At 37.2% G+C, this 16,894-nt stretch overlaps 1 protein-coding gene across 3 annotated transcripts; it reads left to right on the forward strand.

Moving 5' to 3' along the window:
* The first annotated feature begins 2,904 nt into the window (after window positions 1–2,904).
* lyplal1 (lysophospholipase like 1) lies at window positions 2,905–16,669 on the forward strand. 3 transcript variants are annotated; one of them, XM_053493794.1, is made up of 5 exons: window positions 2,905–2,990; window positions 8,078–8,177; window positions 9,365–9,534; window positions 11,075–11,190; window positions 15,265–16,665. In XM_053493794.1, the coding sequence occupies exons 1-5, from the start codon at window positions 2,906–2,908 to the stop codon at window positions 15,508–15,510; spliced, it is 717 nt and encodes a 238-aa protein (XP_053349769.1). In that variant the 5' UTR covers window position 2,905; the 3' UTR covers window positions 15,511–16,665. The 3 variants fall into 3 exon arrangements, with proteins under 3 accessions (XP_053349769.1, XP_053349772.1, XP_053349770.1); XM_053493797.1 differs by lacking the exon at window positions 2,905–2,990 and adding an exon at window positions 5,646–5,773 and having other exon boundaries at window positions 15,265–16,666; XM_053493795.1 differs by lacking the exons at window positions 2,905–2,990; window positions 8,078–8,177 and adding an exon at window positions 8,193–9,062 and having other exon boundaries at window positions 15,265–16,669.
* Window positions 16,670–16,894: the final 225 nt, after the last annotated feature.

Below are 16,894 nucleotides of genomic sequence, written 5' to 3' on the forward strand. Positions count from 1 at the left end.
GTAGTCACACCCCAAGAGCACAACCATCAAAATGTGTGAAATTGCTTTATTATTATTATTATTATATTTATATTTATATATTATTATTATACTAAAATTCCACAAACACCATTTATTATCAACAGATTATATTTGTTTATTTAATCAGTTATTTGGCTCCGCCAACACATCCTTCTGTGCCTGTCAAAAGCAGCATTGAGCTGGAAACTGATAGTGTAATTAACAGAGGTTAAAGTATTTTCACGTTCTTACAGGTGCTACGCATCCAAAATGCTAAACTTTGGAGATGGTCGGCAATCCTGTAAATCTCATTATCACTAGATCTGCTTTAGAATATCAGTTAACTTCTTAGATCTCTGGGTTGAATCACACATAGCGGTAAATGGAATGTTAATGCATCATGTATGACGTAAGCTAAATACCCTTTTCCACTCACCAAGTAGTGCCCTTGGTAAAAGGTTAGAGAGGGATTTGGGATTCTGCTTTGTATTAGAAACTAGTTAGCTTTGTAGCTAGCATTAGCTAAGGCAGAGACAAAATCACGACATCTTAAAAGCAATTATTAAAGAGACAATGTGTTGTTTAAGATGTTGTTAAACAGTGTTGTTGCGCAAGTTTCTTCTTCTTCTTTGTCTTTCGGCTGTTCCCTTTCAGGGGTTGCCACAGCAAATCCTTTGCCTCCATATAACCCTATCCTCTGCCTCCATATAACCCTATCCTCTGATAATAAAAATAATAATAATAATAGAAGTAATAATAATGACAGAAAAAATAAACAAACAACATTTCGTCCTACTTAATAAGGATATAAATATAATTTTTTCATTTACATAAATTTTTAAACCTGCTAATCTGACAGATCATAGTCATCAAAAGAGATTTTTATTGAATATGGATTATGATTGTTGGATTATTGTTAGCAACCGCAGTTAAAATTTGTTCTAAAGATCATCTGGTTGTCTGATGTTACTTCCTACAACTTAAGTACTCTGCCTGGTCAAAAAAAGTTAGACACACTAAGATATAATTCAGTCACCTTTGACTTTGATTACTGCACACAATGTGTTGTGTAGAACCATAGCTCATAACATGGCCTCCACAGGCTCATTGTACAGTAAGCACTATATGCATGATGGGCACATTGCTTAATGTGCTTCCCTTCTTACCCTGACGCATCATTCTGCAATAGGGTTAATCTGATAGGGTCGTCTCATCAGATCACAGTTTCTCCAAAGTCCAATTTTTATGTTCCATAGCGAATTTAAGCCTTTTTTTCTGATTAGTCTCATTAGTGGTTTTCTTGTGGCCACACAGCTGTTTAATCTCAATCCTGGGAGTTTTTATCATATTATTGTGTGTATAGAAACACTCTTACTTTCACTATTAAACATAGCTTTAATTTCTACAGTTCTTTTTAAACATGCAACTTTACCAAGTGTTTAAGTGATTTCCATTCATGATTTTTTTCTGACCATATTTCTTTAACAAAGTTGATGGTTCAGCAATATTCTTACAAGTTTTGATAATGTGTTGAAGAGTTCTTAACCCAGTTCCAGCAATCTCAAATTGTAGTTGTTTTCTTTATTTGATACAGCCTGATGATTTGACCCTTATGAAATGGTGAGTTTTTTTGGCCAAGCAGTGTACATAAACATATTTTTCTACAAGCTCTTCAAGAACATGACTCAGTGAGATAATCACCATGAAGTTGAATAGCTGTTTGGCAAATCAGAAGATTTTGATCTCAGTGCATTACATAATTGTGTGTAGAGAAGTGGAATAAACAGATACTGGGAGGTAATAATCTTTGCTGTCATATGTGGGGAGATGGCCCAGGTAATTTGTCCATTTGACCACACACATGCACTCAAATACACCCTGCCCCCCCCCATTACCCCCCACCCTCACCCCCCACACACACTTTGGCAATTTGACCATAGTCTTCAACATAATGACAGTATTTTGGAAAGACGGGCTAAGGACACAAAATGTGTGGTCTGGGTGTGTGTAGCAGCTGAAATATACCAGAATCAAAGCAAAACAGATCTATGTTTATTAAAGATAAGAGTCCAGAATGTGTTTAAATGGAACTGTAGATCCAGACATTCCACTAAATCTCTGGTCATGATAGAGCTCACTGGAGCATGGAGCAGGATAAGTCTTTATCAGACAGGGCTTTTATAGGGCTATGCTGTCTGTTCATTCCTGCCTCAAAAGCGACCAAAACAGCACCAAAAGTAAAAGATAAGTCACAAAAACAAAGAAAATAACACAAAACTCAAACATTACTGTAGAAAAATACAGAAAAATCATTATAATGAGATGTAGCTTTATGCATTGTTTAAAACAGATGATTGATTAGAAAATCCTTAAATATATAATAAAAAATGCAATTGAAACAAAAAATTATAAGAACGACAGAATAATAATAATAATAATAATATATTATTATTATTATTATTATTATTATTATTATTATTATTATTATCTTTTTAATCTGGCTTTTAAATAAAAGCAAGTATTCTGTTTTAGTATTTATGGTTTACTTTTATTTTTATGTATTTTTATTTATATACATTTATCATTATACATTAAATATAATTACAATTGTATTAGTATATATTAGTTTTTTTCTACACTATTTGCATTACTTTGTGTGTATAAAACGTGTCTGAACAATAAACGTATCTAAATATTATTAATAATATTAAGAATAATAATATTATTGTTGTTATTATTTTTATTTATTTTTATAAAAACACGTGTTCAGAGTTTTGCCTTTAAGTATAGTAGACCTTCAACTCATACACGGCAAACCGGTTCCGGGAAAAACGGTTTATCCATCAGACAATCCTCTTAGCGCAGCTTCCTCCCCGCAAGTATCGCGAGATTACGTGACGTCGCCATGGCTGCTGCACAGAAACTGAGGAAGTGTGTAGTGTCTCAGACTGGAAAACACACCGCGTCTGTCATTTTCCTTCACGGCTCAGGTGCATGTGCTTTTTACATTCTCGGTAGTTAACAGCAGAGACGTGTTTGTTTCTGAACGAGTCTTCTCTTTAGTTTCATTAATTATAACGCGGATGTCGTAACAGCGTCGCTAGCTAAAGCCCTTACTGCTGTACAGCCGAGTAAGATTTCAGCTCGGTTTTGGTAATGTGGCACTGAAAACGAGCTTTCTTTTCCATGATTATATATTTGTTTAGGTTTATTTCATTTGCTAAATATTTAGATTTAATGTAACACAGGATTAAAAGTTAAGTGAAATCATTCGGGTTATGTTTTACCTTAAAGAGGCCCAATACATACTGGGAATCACCAGCGACGCGCCGATACGCTATTATTGCGATACCTACTGTACTGTAGGTGCCGAGTCGGTCTGTAATGCAATTCTGTTAGTATCACAATTTTGTAACTATTTTGATTCTTTATAAAACACATGTCTGTAGATTTTGTTACAACATTCTATACATATAATAAAACTGTTCATTTGGCCTGTCTGTACATTGAAGATATTTGCGAACAAATAATTAGGTGGGACGTAAGATTAGTAACACATCCAGATGTTTTTTTTTTGTCTGTTTGTTTGTCTGACACACATCACGTAAAAACCACTGAATGAATTTTAATGGGGTTATCGCAGGTGTATTTGGCCCAGATTGAGGTAACGTATGGGCTTTGTCTCATTGCAATTGAAAAGAGATGATACTAATTTGAAATTCAAGTGAAAAAAAACCCTTATATCATAAAAAAAATCGTCCTTAAGAAATCATTACTTCATCTTAAAGTTTAACAGATACCGCTGTACATTTTTAATGCACACTTATAAATGTGCAGTTGAAATCTACTTAATAAATGTGCTCACACCTTCATTCTGCGCATTAACGTGCGCGCGGTAACATGTAAAAAAAAAATTAGTTAATTCCAAAATGACAGCCTTTTTTACGTGCTTATGGGTGTGCAATTGAATTCCATGTGATTGAAGGCACATCAAGTTCTAAATAAATGTAGCAAATAATTTTCTGTTACCACACTTCATTCTGTGTTGCCTGCCAGTGTGTGAATAGTTTAGAGCGTGCCACCTGTAGGATTACAGAGGAACAGCAACGTTTGACAAAAATGCAAAAAAAAAATGCAAATGCATAAACAATAAAAAAATATATCGTTTTTTTAAATCTATTTTGTAGTCACTGTGGCGATGCATGAATTGCCACACAAAATAATTGCGATTTTTCTTTTTTTTTCTCCATCTCTGATACATACATAAATTACTTTAATGAGTAAATGTTTAAGCAAATCTAAAAAAAAAATCAGTTCAAACAATCAGTATGAAGTTAATAAATTAAAACCCTTTTGTTTAAATTTGCAGCACCCTGGTGGCATAGTTAGCACTGTGGCCTCGCACCTCCATGGTAGAGGGTTCCAGTCCAGCCTTTAACTGTGTGTGGAGTTTGCATGTTTTCCCTGTGCTTGGTGGGTTTCCTTCTCGTGCTCCAGTTTCCTCCTACAGTCCAAGGACAGGCTAATTGGTGTTTCCAAATTACAGATAGTGTGTGAGCAAGTGTGCCCCTGTGTACGCTTGCACCCTGTGATGACTGTTTAGTGCCCCTGGGACAGGCTTTAGGCCTCCCACTCATTTTCTATAACACTTTTTATCTTTCAAGTACAGGATAGCTAGTATGCAAGGTGAGTGAGTATGCATGCATTGATCTTTGGCAACATTTGTGGTTTCATATAATGCCCCAGGTTATGAACATTTTGAAACAACACCTCGGCATCAGAAATTAAAAGTCCTGCCCCATAATTCTTTCATCCGTTAACTAAACCAGCTGATCCTAATTAGCACAACGGTTCAGCCAGATCGACCAGGATTAATCAGGTAAATCCCCTGTTTGTGCACAGGGGAACTATAATACATGAAATATGTTGTCTTGATGCTTTTAGCCATATTTAGCACTATATATTGGACGTTACACTCATTTCTCTTCCTCCTCCGCTCATTCTCAGTGGGCGTATATCCCAGAGGACTCGAGCCGCTAGGCTGAGTATGCCAAAGACCACACGTCCCCAGCATGCACTCTCATTATAGCAATTTGTAAACACCAGATTGTTTTTGGATTGTGGAAGGAAACTGGGGTGAGCAGAGGAAATCCACAAAGCACAGGGGAAAAAAACTCCAAAAGAAAACTCGCACACAGACCTGCGACAAGAATCAAACTCTCGACCCTGAAGGTGTAGGGCCACAGTGCTAACCATTAGACCACCTAGACCACACCTTGGACAGTTCAATCTGGTATAAATGTTCTGGTAAAAGCATGAAAGAGAAGAGTAATATAAATGTGTCTGTGTTATAGCATACTGTATGTAAACAGTTAGGTGGGTAAATAAAGTGTTGAGAACTTTAATAGAGAGGTTTGCATCTGGGTTTCTCATGCAGAACATTTTTTTTTTAGCAGATCTACCCTCACTATTTGGATTTAGCTTCTGTGAGGGAATCCTCATATCACAGCCAGGCTTTGTAATTAAATACAGCTGCTGAAAATGATGATTTACTGCCATCACAAGGCAACAGGCAAGAATTATAACGGTTTGTTTACACACAGGCTCAATGGTGCCTGCGCTTAGTCTCAGTCACAGTCTGTACCAAAGTCCAGAGATCAGTTGCTCGTTAACAGATTACCTGTTGGAAATGCTTCATGCAGAATAGAGGAGATATAAATAAGTGTGGACAATGCTAAGCTACATCCGAAACTAGGCTCTGCTATATTACATGGTATGTCACAATATTTAGACTTTGTCCAGATTAAAACTTTGCTCGCTGCTATTAACTTTGGTTAGCTGTAGTGGATTACACATTTCTGTTTACAAATACTACTGTCTGTTTTATTGCCTGCTCAAAACTTTAATCTTTCTTTATAATTATTAATGCACAGAGGAGTAATATAAAGTAGATTGCTTTTTGTCCCCATAAATGACATTTACTGTAGAGGTTGCACATACAGTACTGTGTAGTCTTAAGCTACCCCTCATTTCTTCATATTAAATTAAACAAATAGGAATACATCTTTCACTGTGACAGGCTGCAAAGTCTGTCTAAAGATACAATAAAAAAAAATTTCTTTATCTAACAACCTCAACAGAATTTCCCCTCTTGTCTGTTCTAACCAATCAGCATTCAGCTCACTCGTATACTAATCACCGTCCTGATCATCTGTCATCATCTGCACCTGTTTCTCACTGATTCATGCCTTAAGTTAGGTGGTTTTTATGCTTGAATGGTTCATAGGTCACTGTGTCACTTAACAAATAAAAAAAAAAAGCATTCCTTCGAAACTGATCAGGTACAGGGACTGGACTGAAAAAAGAGCCCAACACTTGCCAATAATGAGAGCCAAAAATGTCCTTCGGGAAGCCGGGAGAACTATTCCTCAGGACTACATTAAAATACAAGAAAGTCTGTCTCTTTGGAAGCAAAATATGAAATGAGGTGTGGCTCAAGACTTTTGCACGGTACTTTATGTAAAATCTATCATTTTTCATGGGACACAGCTTTCAACACAAAACAGGAAGACATATTTTAAACTTTGCAAGTAAAGTAATGCTTATAAAATGATGCACAAAAGGTAAAAGTAGTATTACAGAAAGTTTTGGAGGTCTAGAACAGTTGAAAATGTACCCGAATGAGGACACATGGTCATGCTTTGTGATAATAGCTTTGGCAATACTAATAGCTTTGCCATTGATCTGCTTTTCCATCAAAACAACCAATGTACCAAGATTCACATCAATATAGGAATCCTTTAAAAAATCAGTGCTTTACATTTAGGTGTCTTATCCAAAATGACTTACTTCCTAACAACACACCAATTTGACCATCACACTCATATGATATGTGCACGTTTTCCCCAAACTGTTGCCACAAAGCTGGAAACACACAGGTGTCTAAAACATCTTTTTCTGCTGTCGCATTAAGATTTTCCATCACTGGAATAAGGGACCCAACTCGGATCCAGTCTAACAATGTCTCCGTGCATGAAGTGTGGTCCATGGAAACACGGTTTGCCAAAGTTGGAGTGGATAACTTGCACGGAGCCCTGACATCAACTTCACTGAACACCTTTATGAAGAGCACAAATTTACATTTAGGCATTTGGCAGACGCTCTTATCCAGAGCGACTTACATTTTTATCTCACTATACATCTGAGCAGTTGAGGGTTAAGGGCCTTGCTCAAGGGCCCAACAGTGGCAACTTGGTGGTTGTGGGGTTTGAACCTGGGATCTTCTGAACCATAGTCCAATGCCTTAACCACTAAGCTACCCCTGGCCCCGCAAATTCTCACAGCTACATTTCAAAAAGTATTGTAAAGATATCCCAGAAGGGTAGAAGCTGTTACAGTACTTTTGGCATTCCAAAAGTACTTATATAAATAGAGTTAACGCTGTGAACATGTATGACCTGATCCGTACAGTAGAGTTCATCTGTCTGTCAGTTTGCTGAAACTTTATCATTCAGTCACAGAGTGGAGCAGAATAACTCCTGTCACATAATGTCCAGGCTGCTAGTAGTTCTCTTTCTTGCTAATTGTGGAATTCAGGGCATTTGAACATTATCTTGAAGCTTTGAATGAAAGGCTTTTACAGGTAACCTGATTAGGTAAAAACATACCGGCAACCTTTTGTGTGATTGGCAAGTCGTAAAGCTTCACTAAACAGGCAGTATATTGTATGCTGTTTATAGATTCAAGAACCACTCACTTAGTGGGAAAAGGGCACAGCTAAAAAAAAAGGAATTCAACACAAGCTGTTATACACATGCTGTTATGAGAGAATAATTCACAAACAGGTGAACTGACAAACAGAACTCCTTTGATAAATGATAAGGCAACTCTTTACTTTACCTTACTTTTTAGCCTTAGATTATGTAGAGCATTTGCCATAGGTTTCCTGCTGAATGAGATGTTAATACATAGACATATAAAGTGCTGTATTAAAAAAAAGGATGTATCAATGTGATCTGTACCAGACTGAAAAATAATTGTATGACTGAAATGTCATTTTGTTTGTTTGATATGTTAGGAGACACAGGGCAGGGATTACGAGCCTGGGTTCGCGATGTTCTGGCACAAGATATGGCTTTTGAGCACATCAGAGTTATCTACCCCACAGCTCCAGCAAGGTAATTCATAATATCTTAGCTTCATAGGTCTGTTGCTCATATGATTTATTGACATGTTTTTTTCTTTGAGGTTTGCATGGGCACATGTTAGAGGCAACTAGAATTGTAAATCATGGGTAGACTTTTGATTCGATTAAATTGTTGGTCATTGTGATTTTTGTGAAAAAAAAATCATTGTAAATAATTTATTTCAAGCAGCTTTATTTCCTATTTGTTTTAAATTATTTAAAGCTACTTAAATTATTTAATAACAGACAAACTTGTACTGTTTATTGTTTAAATGTCATGTCTCATACAAAGTGATAACCTTGTTTTTTCCTGCGAATGTTCAGCTCCGCACTCCAGCCCAGTAGGTGGCGTTAATGCACCAAACACCCAAAAACTTAAAAGAAGACGAAGGTATACTCTTCCAAATGCAAATATTTGCAGAAGATGCAAGCGTTTTTTTTAGTTAGAAGTAGAGAGGGTAAAGTACTGTATGGAGAAGGAGGTGTGCTGACATGGGGGCCACAGTTGAGCACACATTTAACCAGCATGACTACCCCAGCATTTTTGTAGCGGCATGCTATCGCATCTGGTTTACACTTAATGAGACCATAATTTTTTTTTCCCAACAGGACAATCACCCCAAACACATTACTAGGTTATGTAACAGGTATTTGTTCAAGAAGGAGAGTGATGGAGTGCTACATTAGATAACCTGGCCTCCACAATCATCCGATCTAAATCCAGTAGAGATGGTTGGACCAGAGAGTAATGGAAAAGCAGCCAAGTACTCGACACCTCTGGGAACTCCTTCAAGATAGTTGAAAAACCATCCCATAACTACCTCATGAGGCTGACAGAGAATGCCAGGAGTGTGCAAAACTGTCATCAAAGCAAAAGGTGGTTGCTTTGAAGAATCGAAAATTCAAAACATATTCTGGGATATTTCAAACATTTTTGAGTACATAATTCCATATTTGTTCTGTTATAATTTCAATGTTTTCAGTATTAATATATAATATTGAAAATAACATTAAATAGGAAGATGTGTCCAAAATTTTGACTCGTACTCTAATTGATAATGTTCTTCAGTTCACCTGGCGGTGGTGTTAATGTTATGGCTAGTGTACATATGAGATGAATGCATTTATTAACTAGTAGTAGTGCTTGACTGTTTATTTGCCAAGCTTATGTTTTCTCAGGCCTTATACACCTATGCATGGGACACTCTCTCACGTATGGTTTGACCGCTACAAAATCTCCCGTGACTGCCCAGAGCATTTGGAGTCCATTGACGAAATGTGCCATAATTTAGGAGCTGTAGTCCAAGATGAGATCCAAGCTGGTGTACCTAAGCACAGGATGATTATTGGTATGGCTCTGATGTTCTTTTCAGACTATGCATCTCCCCTTCATTCTTTTCTATTGCTTTGCTCAGTCTTGCTTTCTCTTGCACATAACTTGTTCAAAATTAAGTCGTTTTTTTAAGCCAGCTCTGCTATATCTCTCCTTCACTGTATGAAGTGAAGAATGAAACTTATCAAATTTCTCATTCCTTTCATGTGTTGCCAATAGCAGGCTTGAAAGGAATTTTTTTGGAAGATTCTCAGCTTTCTGCACAGCTTAATCCCAAAATATTTGAGTTATCAGGTTCACACATAAATCATTATGAAATAAAAATGGCAGGAAGTAGTGCTGTATGAGGGAATCATATACAAGTCCAGGTAAAGTTCCCTTAGGAAATGTGCAGGGGGTTGCATGGAGGAGAAATCACAGGAAGGTTATTTATGTAAGGGCTACCAGAAAGGTAAAAACCAACCCTAACAGCTGGGGAATGGTTACCTGTCAAAGAAAGTAACATATAAATACCTATAAATAGGGAGAAAAACAAGACCTTGTGTGAAAAGATCCATGTGGAAGGACAGAAAAGCCCCTGAACTCAGTTCCAGAAAAAGTGATTCAAAAAACACATGTTCCTGTGAGACTGCTGAAATATTATCTTCCTAAATCATAACATTTTGTCATTAACTATAAATACTCTTTGGAGTCACTCTGCATGCTGGAGAAACAAAGTGGTCTGTTCCCTTCGTCCACTCCTAAGTCTGATGGACTGACAAGCGCCAGAACTTTCCATGGAAAACATTTTCAGGAAGATGAGAAATCGTAGGCTATTGTATATGTTTTTTAATCTTCTAGGTGTACTGATCCGTGGGAAAAGCCCTGGAGAAATGAGGTTACAAACACACATGCAAACCCTTTAGCCAAACAAGTAAGTGCTCAGAAGAGCTTTGGAGATGGAGGTGGTACTTTAAAAGATTGGAAATATGCTTCCACTGTAAAAGATATAGATCTGTCTTTACTTGAGCTGTAGCTAATTAAGGCACTATTTCTTAGACACCAATGATCACAATGCTCATGTCACTGTTATCTTAAAGTACATATGAACTCAATCTTCCTTCGTGTATGACTTTTTGCTCCATCCACAGAGTGATAGGTACTCTGCATATTGCCAGATTTGCCCAAATTTGCCCAAATGTGTGAAATTAAAGACAGACTCATGGAAGCGTTTCAAAAATTGAAGTTTCATTATGTGGAATTTAAGACTCGCTTTTGTTTTCTTTCCTTTTTCCCCCACCTCAGTCCACCCTGGCCTTAAATTTACTGTAGTTCAGATGGAATTGCTCATAACCAGTGCTGTCTGTGTATGTAGGGCACAAATTTGTCACTTCATTATTGTTGTAAACGCATCATCATATCACAGCCACAGAGCAAAATTAAGTCTGTCTGCTTAGAAAATGTGCTGCCTAAGCTTGGAGTCTGTTCAGAAGGCAAAGAGGCAGAAATGACAAGTGAGTAGGATTGATGCTATAAAGTGATTTATTAGGTTTATAATCAGAATTTTTCCTATCAAGGTGGCTTCTCTATGGGTGGAGCCATGGCATTACACCTGGCCTGCAGGTACCACCAGGATGTGGCTGGAGTCTTTGCTCTATCCAGCTTCCTAAATAAGAACTCAGTTGCTTATCAGGTACGTATACCTTTTGGTCACTTTTAACTACCTTTTATGTAGCTGTGTGTAATAATATTTGTTTGCCAAACCAGACTAAAATATTTCTGCCAGATTTTGGCAAAGCTGATTTTCCATGAAACTCTAAAAGAAAAAGTCAGCTGCCTTTGGCACAGATGAACTCTTTCTCCTTTTAAATGGTTAAACATTTTTATGTGGTTAAATCCTCTATCATAATATTTTTATTTGCTTTAGTTTGCTTTTTTTTTAGGTTTTAAAATTAGTTTTTCAAAATTCACAAAATTTGTGTGTAACATTGTTTTTATAACTATATATATATATATATATATATATATATATATATATGTACACACACACACACACACACACACAGTGCATCCTGAAAGTATTAACAGCGCATCACTTTTTCCACATTTTGTTAAATTCTTTTTTTTCTCAGACGTCTACACACACCACCTCATAATGACAACATGAAAAAAGTTTAATTTAGATTTTTGCAAATTTATTAAAAATTAAAAAATTGAGAGAGAACATGTACATACAGTAAGTATTCACAGCATTTGCAAAATTGAGCTCAGGCACATGCTGCTTTCCCTGATCATCCTTGATGTTACTGCAGCTTAATTGAAGTCCATTTGTGGTAAATTCAGTTGATTGGACATGATTTGGAAAGGCACACACCTGTCTATATAAGGTCCCACAGTTGACAGTTCATGTCAGAGCACAAACCAAGCATGAAGTCAAAGAAATTGCCTTTAGACCTCTAAATCAGGATTGTCTCGAGGCACAAATCTGGGGAAGGTTACAGAAAAATTTCTGCCACTTTGAAGGTCCCAATAAGCACAGTGGCCTCCATCGTCTATAAGTGGAAGAAGTTCGAAACCACCAGGACTCTTAGAGCTGGCCGGCCATCTAAACTAAGTGATCGGGGGAGAAGGGCCTTAGTCAGGGATTTGATCAAGAACCCGATGGTCACTCAGTCAGAGCTCCAAAGGTCCTCTGTGGAGAGAGGAGAACTTTCCAGAAGGACAACCATCTCTGCAGCAATCCACCAATCAGGCCTATATGGTAGAGTGGCCAGACGGAAGCCACTCCTTAGTAAAAGGCACATGGCAGCCCATCTGAAGGACTCTCAAAAACAGAATTTTCAGGTCTAATGAGACTCTCTGGCCACTCTACCTATTTGGCCCTTCAAAGCAGCAGAAATTTAGCTGTAACCTTCCCCAGATTTTTGCCTCGAGACAATCCTGATTTGGAGGTCTACAGACAATTTTTTTGACTTTATGCTTGGTTTGTGCTCTAACATAGACTGTCAACTGTGGAACCTTATATAGACAGGTGTGTGCCTTTCCAAATCATGTCCAATCAACTGAACTTACCACAAATGGACTCCAATTAAGCTGCAGGAACATCTCAAGGATGATCAGGGGAAACAGGATGCGTCTGAGCTCAATTTTGCAAACGCTGTGAATACTTATGTATATGTGCTTTCTCAATATTTTTTTTTTAAGAACTTTGCAAAAATCTCAAGTAAGCCATTACTGGATTCTCTGGGCGTGTGCGCGCTTCGCCTCTCTGATGGCACGAGAAAGTTTGCCCCTTGCTCTTCTGAGGGCCACCTTGTCTCCCGCTTTGAAGGCAGAGTCCTCAGAAGTGCAGGCACTTCCGCAGTAATCCACGTTTTTTGATTGGGTTGTGAGAAGATGTTCTCGGAGACAGTGAGAGCATCTGTGCAATTGTTGATGTAGCTGGTCACTGATGACGTGTACCCCTCCTGACGTGTAAGTCAGTGAAGTCGCTGTAAGTTGCAGCCTCCCTAAACATGTTCTAGTCAGTGTTCTCGGAACAGTCCTGAAGAGCAGAGATGGCTCTTGCTGGCCAGGTTTTCACCTGCTTCAGAACCAGTTTTGACGAGTCAACGCCTGAGTGGAATTATCGTAAGAGATGTGGTCTGAAAAGCCGCGGTGGGGGCGGGGCTCTGCCCGATATGCACAGGTGTGGAGACCTGCTGATGATCAGTTAATCAATGGATGATGATTAGCAGCATGTGGCTACAATTTAACACCTGTGGAACAAGTGGGCACTTGGTACTTTTTTTTTTGGCCTTCACTTTTGTTAAATAAATAATGTTTTTGTTTGCCTGAGGCTGTCTTTGCATAAAGATCCATTACGTTTAGATGATTTTTTTTTTTAATTATGTTTTTACACAAAAATACATATAATAAACAAAGCTGGTAATAACTTCAAAATATTAATGTATGTGTTTGTGGAGCAAAGTAACCGGTTAAATAAACAAACAAATTCTATTTATAATACAACTTAAATTTCAGGAAAAATTGGGACATTTTTTTAATTTGATCAAAATGAAAACAAAAAAACGTTCAAATCACATGAGAGAATATTTTATTCACAATGGAACATAAAGAACATAAATGTTTTAACTGAGAAATTTTACAAATTAATGCACAAAATGAGCCCATTCAAAATTTGATGCCTGCTAGAGGCTAAGTTGGGACGGGAGCATGTTTACCATAGTTTAGCACCTCCTCTTCTTTTTTAAAACAGTTTTAAGATGTCTGGGCATTGAGGTTATTAATTTCTGGAGTTTTGGTGTTGAAATTTGATCCCGTTCTGATATAGGTTTCCAGCTGCTGAAAAGTCTGTGGTCATCTTTGACGTATTCTTCATTTAATGATGCGCCAAATGTTCTCTATAGGCAAAAGATCTGGACTGAAGGCAGGCCAATTTGTACTTTTCTACTACGAAGCCTCTCCTGGAGCATATGTTGCTCTAAAACCTTTATATACCTTTCAGCATATACGTGCCTTCCAAGACACCAAATGCACTTATGCACCCCCATACCATCAGAAATGCTGGCTTTTGAACTGGATGCTGATAACACGCTGGGACAATTCCTTCATTTTTAATCCATGATTTTTAACAAGAATGTCAAATTTGGACTCATCTGACAATATAACACTTTTTCGCTTTGAAACAGTACTTTTTAAAAAAGCCTTGGACCACAGGACAAGACAGCGCTTCTGGACCATGTTCACACATGGCTTCCTTTTTGCATGATAGAGCTTTAGTTGGCATCTGCAGCTGGCACGATGGGTTGTTTACCGACAGTGGTTTCTAGAAGTTTTCCTGGGCCTATTTAGTAATGTTAGTGACAAAACCATGCCGATGAGTGATGCAGTGTCGTCTGAGGGCCAGAAGACCATGGGCATCCAACAGACGTCTTCGTCCTTGTCTCTTAGTTTTCTCCAGGTTCTCTAATCCGTTTGATGATGTTATGCACTTGTAGATGATGAGATTTGCAAAGCCTTTGCAATTTGACATTGAAGAAAGTTAAAACAAAAAGTTAAAACAAAGAAAAAACTGTCTTTTTACACACTCTCACAGATTGGAGACCTCTGCCGAACCTTTACTTCTGACAGATTCTGCCTTTCTAAGACATCTCTTTTATGGGTAATCATGTTACAGACATGATGTCAATTCATTTGGCTAAATCTTTTCTAAAACTTCTTGCTTTTTTTAGCTCTTTTTTGCCCCCGTCCCAACTTTATTGAGACCTGTATTAGGCATCAAATTAAAAATGAGCTCATTTAGTGAATAAAAGTGTAAAATTTCCCCGTTTTAACAATTATGATGTTCTCTATGTTCTATTGTAAATAAAATATTAACTTGTGTTTTGAGAATCTTTAAGTTTTAATTTTATAAAAAATATATATATATATATATATATATATATAAATGTCCGGAATTCGGATGGTAAATGGTGTTTGTGGAACTGTTGTATAAGAGCAATATCACAATTGAAGTTGTGCTGTTGACTGAATCAGAGCAGTGCTGATATTCAGCATAACAGCACTCCCAGCATAACAGTTAAACATAAAAGTGATATTGCTTAAATGACATTTAAGGTTTAACTTGGGTGCACACTGTAGCAGCCTATCATGGCTGGTTAAACATGTTTTCTTAAAGCTCTCTGACGCTTACACCTACCACACACAATTAACTTCAAGCATTAAGTCCCAGTCATTTACTTCTTGTCTCTCTCTACATCTATAGGCAGTTGAAGATGCAGTAGAACGTCAGCTACCAGAGCTTCTTCAGTGTCACGGCACAGCTGATGAGCTTGTGTCCCATACCTGGGGAGAAGAGACCAACAGGTTGCTGAAGAATGCTGGCATGGTTACCTCTTTCCAATCAATCCCTGGGCTTTACCACAATCTCTGCCAGCTTGAGCTAGAGCTTCTACGTTCCTGGATCCTGAAGAAGCTTCCAACTAAAAGCTCTTCCACTACCAAGTTTTGAGCTATACTTCACCTTTTTCCTCTGCATAAACTGATTTTAAAAACAAAAATATATATATATTTGTTGTGCATATAGTCCTGCAGGTTTTTTTTTTTTTTGGTTAGTCCTGTTTTATAAACTCAATACATTGCACATGCTATTGCTAATTGGTTTAATGTGCAACATGTTCAGCTTTTAAAAACATCAGTGTGTAAATGTGTGTTAATACAGCTATAAAACCTTTCTCTGATGATTGTGCTCTATGTACACATGTTGTCCTTGAAAAACTGCAATTATTGTGCACATTTCCCAGCTGCCAGCAGGAACCACATTAAAGTGTTGGCTGAAGATGCTGTGGTGATGGGATGGCTGTTTCTTTCACTCATTATAGTTGTGGTCAGTCTGGAGCTGCAGGTAGAACTATCACACCAGAAAGCAGGAATGCCACTCAAGTTTGTGGTCTGGAGTTGGATTCCTACTTATTTGACACCCTTTCCATTTCCTGCAGACTTGCTGTAGATCCCTTCTATTCCTTTTTCCCCTTTAAGCAGCGATATCATTCTTTGTTTTTAAGTCTGTTAAATGCGTTTAGAGGTCTGGACTGTTTGCTCAGTGGACACAAGCTACAGCACAGGTTCCTTCATTAATGGTTATTGGGTGGAAGTGGTTAGCGATTTTACTGTTGTGCTCAAATTACGCAGAGGGGCCACTATGCACCATATATTAGTCTTAAGAAGCATAGAGAGACCTAGGCTGACATACAGAGCTGTCTTTTTTTTCTTTTTTTTTTTGCATTGTCACACTTAAATGATTTAAATCATCAAACAAATGTTTGTTACACAAAAATAATCCCAATAAATACATAATACAGTAAAAAAAATCAGGGGCAAATACTTTTTTATAGCATTGCAATAATAATTGTGTATATGTGTGTAAAAATATGTAAGGGTATGTAATGAGTATCTTTGTCGGTACTCTGCAAATGGTTGTTACATAAGAGAAAGTCAATTACATGACAAGATGGCATGTGTTTATTTAAAAAAAAGATAATTATATACAAAGAAAAGACACTCTCCTTTATTAATTGTGGAGCAGTGTCTGATTCATAATGCAGGATAAATAAAAAAAAATAAAGAAAAAGCAGTGCAAATAATTAGCTTGAAAATGTACCCAAGTTGAGGCACAAATAAAAAGTAACTATTGTGTGCCTTATTATATTCCTTTTATGTTTTCTTTATTGCCAACTTAACCAAATCACCAGAAGGTTAAACAAGAGCCATGTTTTACGTTGCCAATAATGTGCAAAATAAACAAACAAAAAAATTAATAGAAGAAGAAGAATATTCAATTATTTGTCACATGTACAGCACAGTGAAATGTCTTCTTTGCATATCCCAATTAGGAA

The sequence above is a fragment of the Clarias gariepinus genome, chromosome 4 (assembly GCF_024256425.1).
Source record: "Clarias gariepinus isolate MV-2021 ecotype Netherlands chromosome 4, CGAR_prim_01v2, whole genome shotgun sequence".
NCBI classification, from domain to species: domain Eukaryota; kingdom Metazoa; phylum Chordata; class Actinopteri; order Siluriformes; family Clariidae; genus Clarias; species Clarias gariepinus.

What these genes read in the sequence shown, in the direction of transcription:
- lyplal1 (XM_053493794.1), top strand. Translation starts at nt 2,906, where the DNA reads ATGGCTGCTGCACAGAAACTGAGGAAGTGTGTAGTGTCTCAGACTGGA. An exon ending in TACCCCACAGCTCCAGCAAG is followed by an intron (nt 8,178 to 9,364) that starts GTAATTCATAAT and finishes ATGTTTTCTCAG; the next exon opens with GCCTTATACACCTATGCATG. An exon ending in AGAACTCAGTTGCTTATCAG is followed by an intron (nt 11,191 to 15,264) that starts GTACGTATACCT and finishes CTACATCTATAG; the next exon opens with GCAGTTGAAGATGCAGTAGA.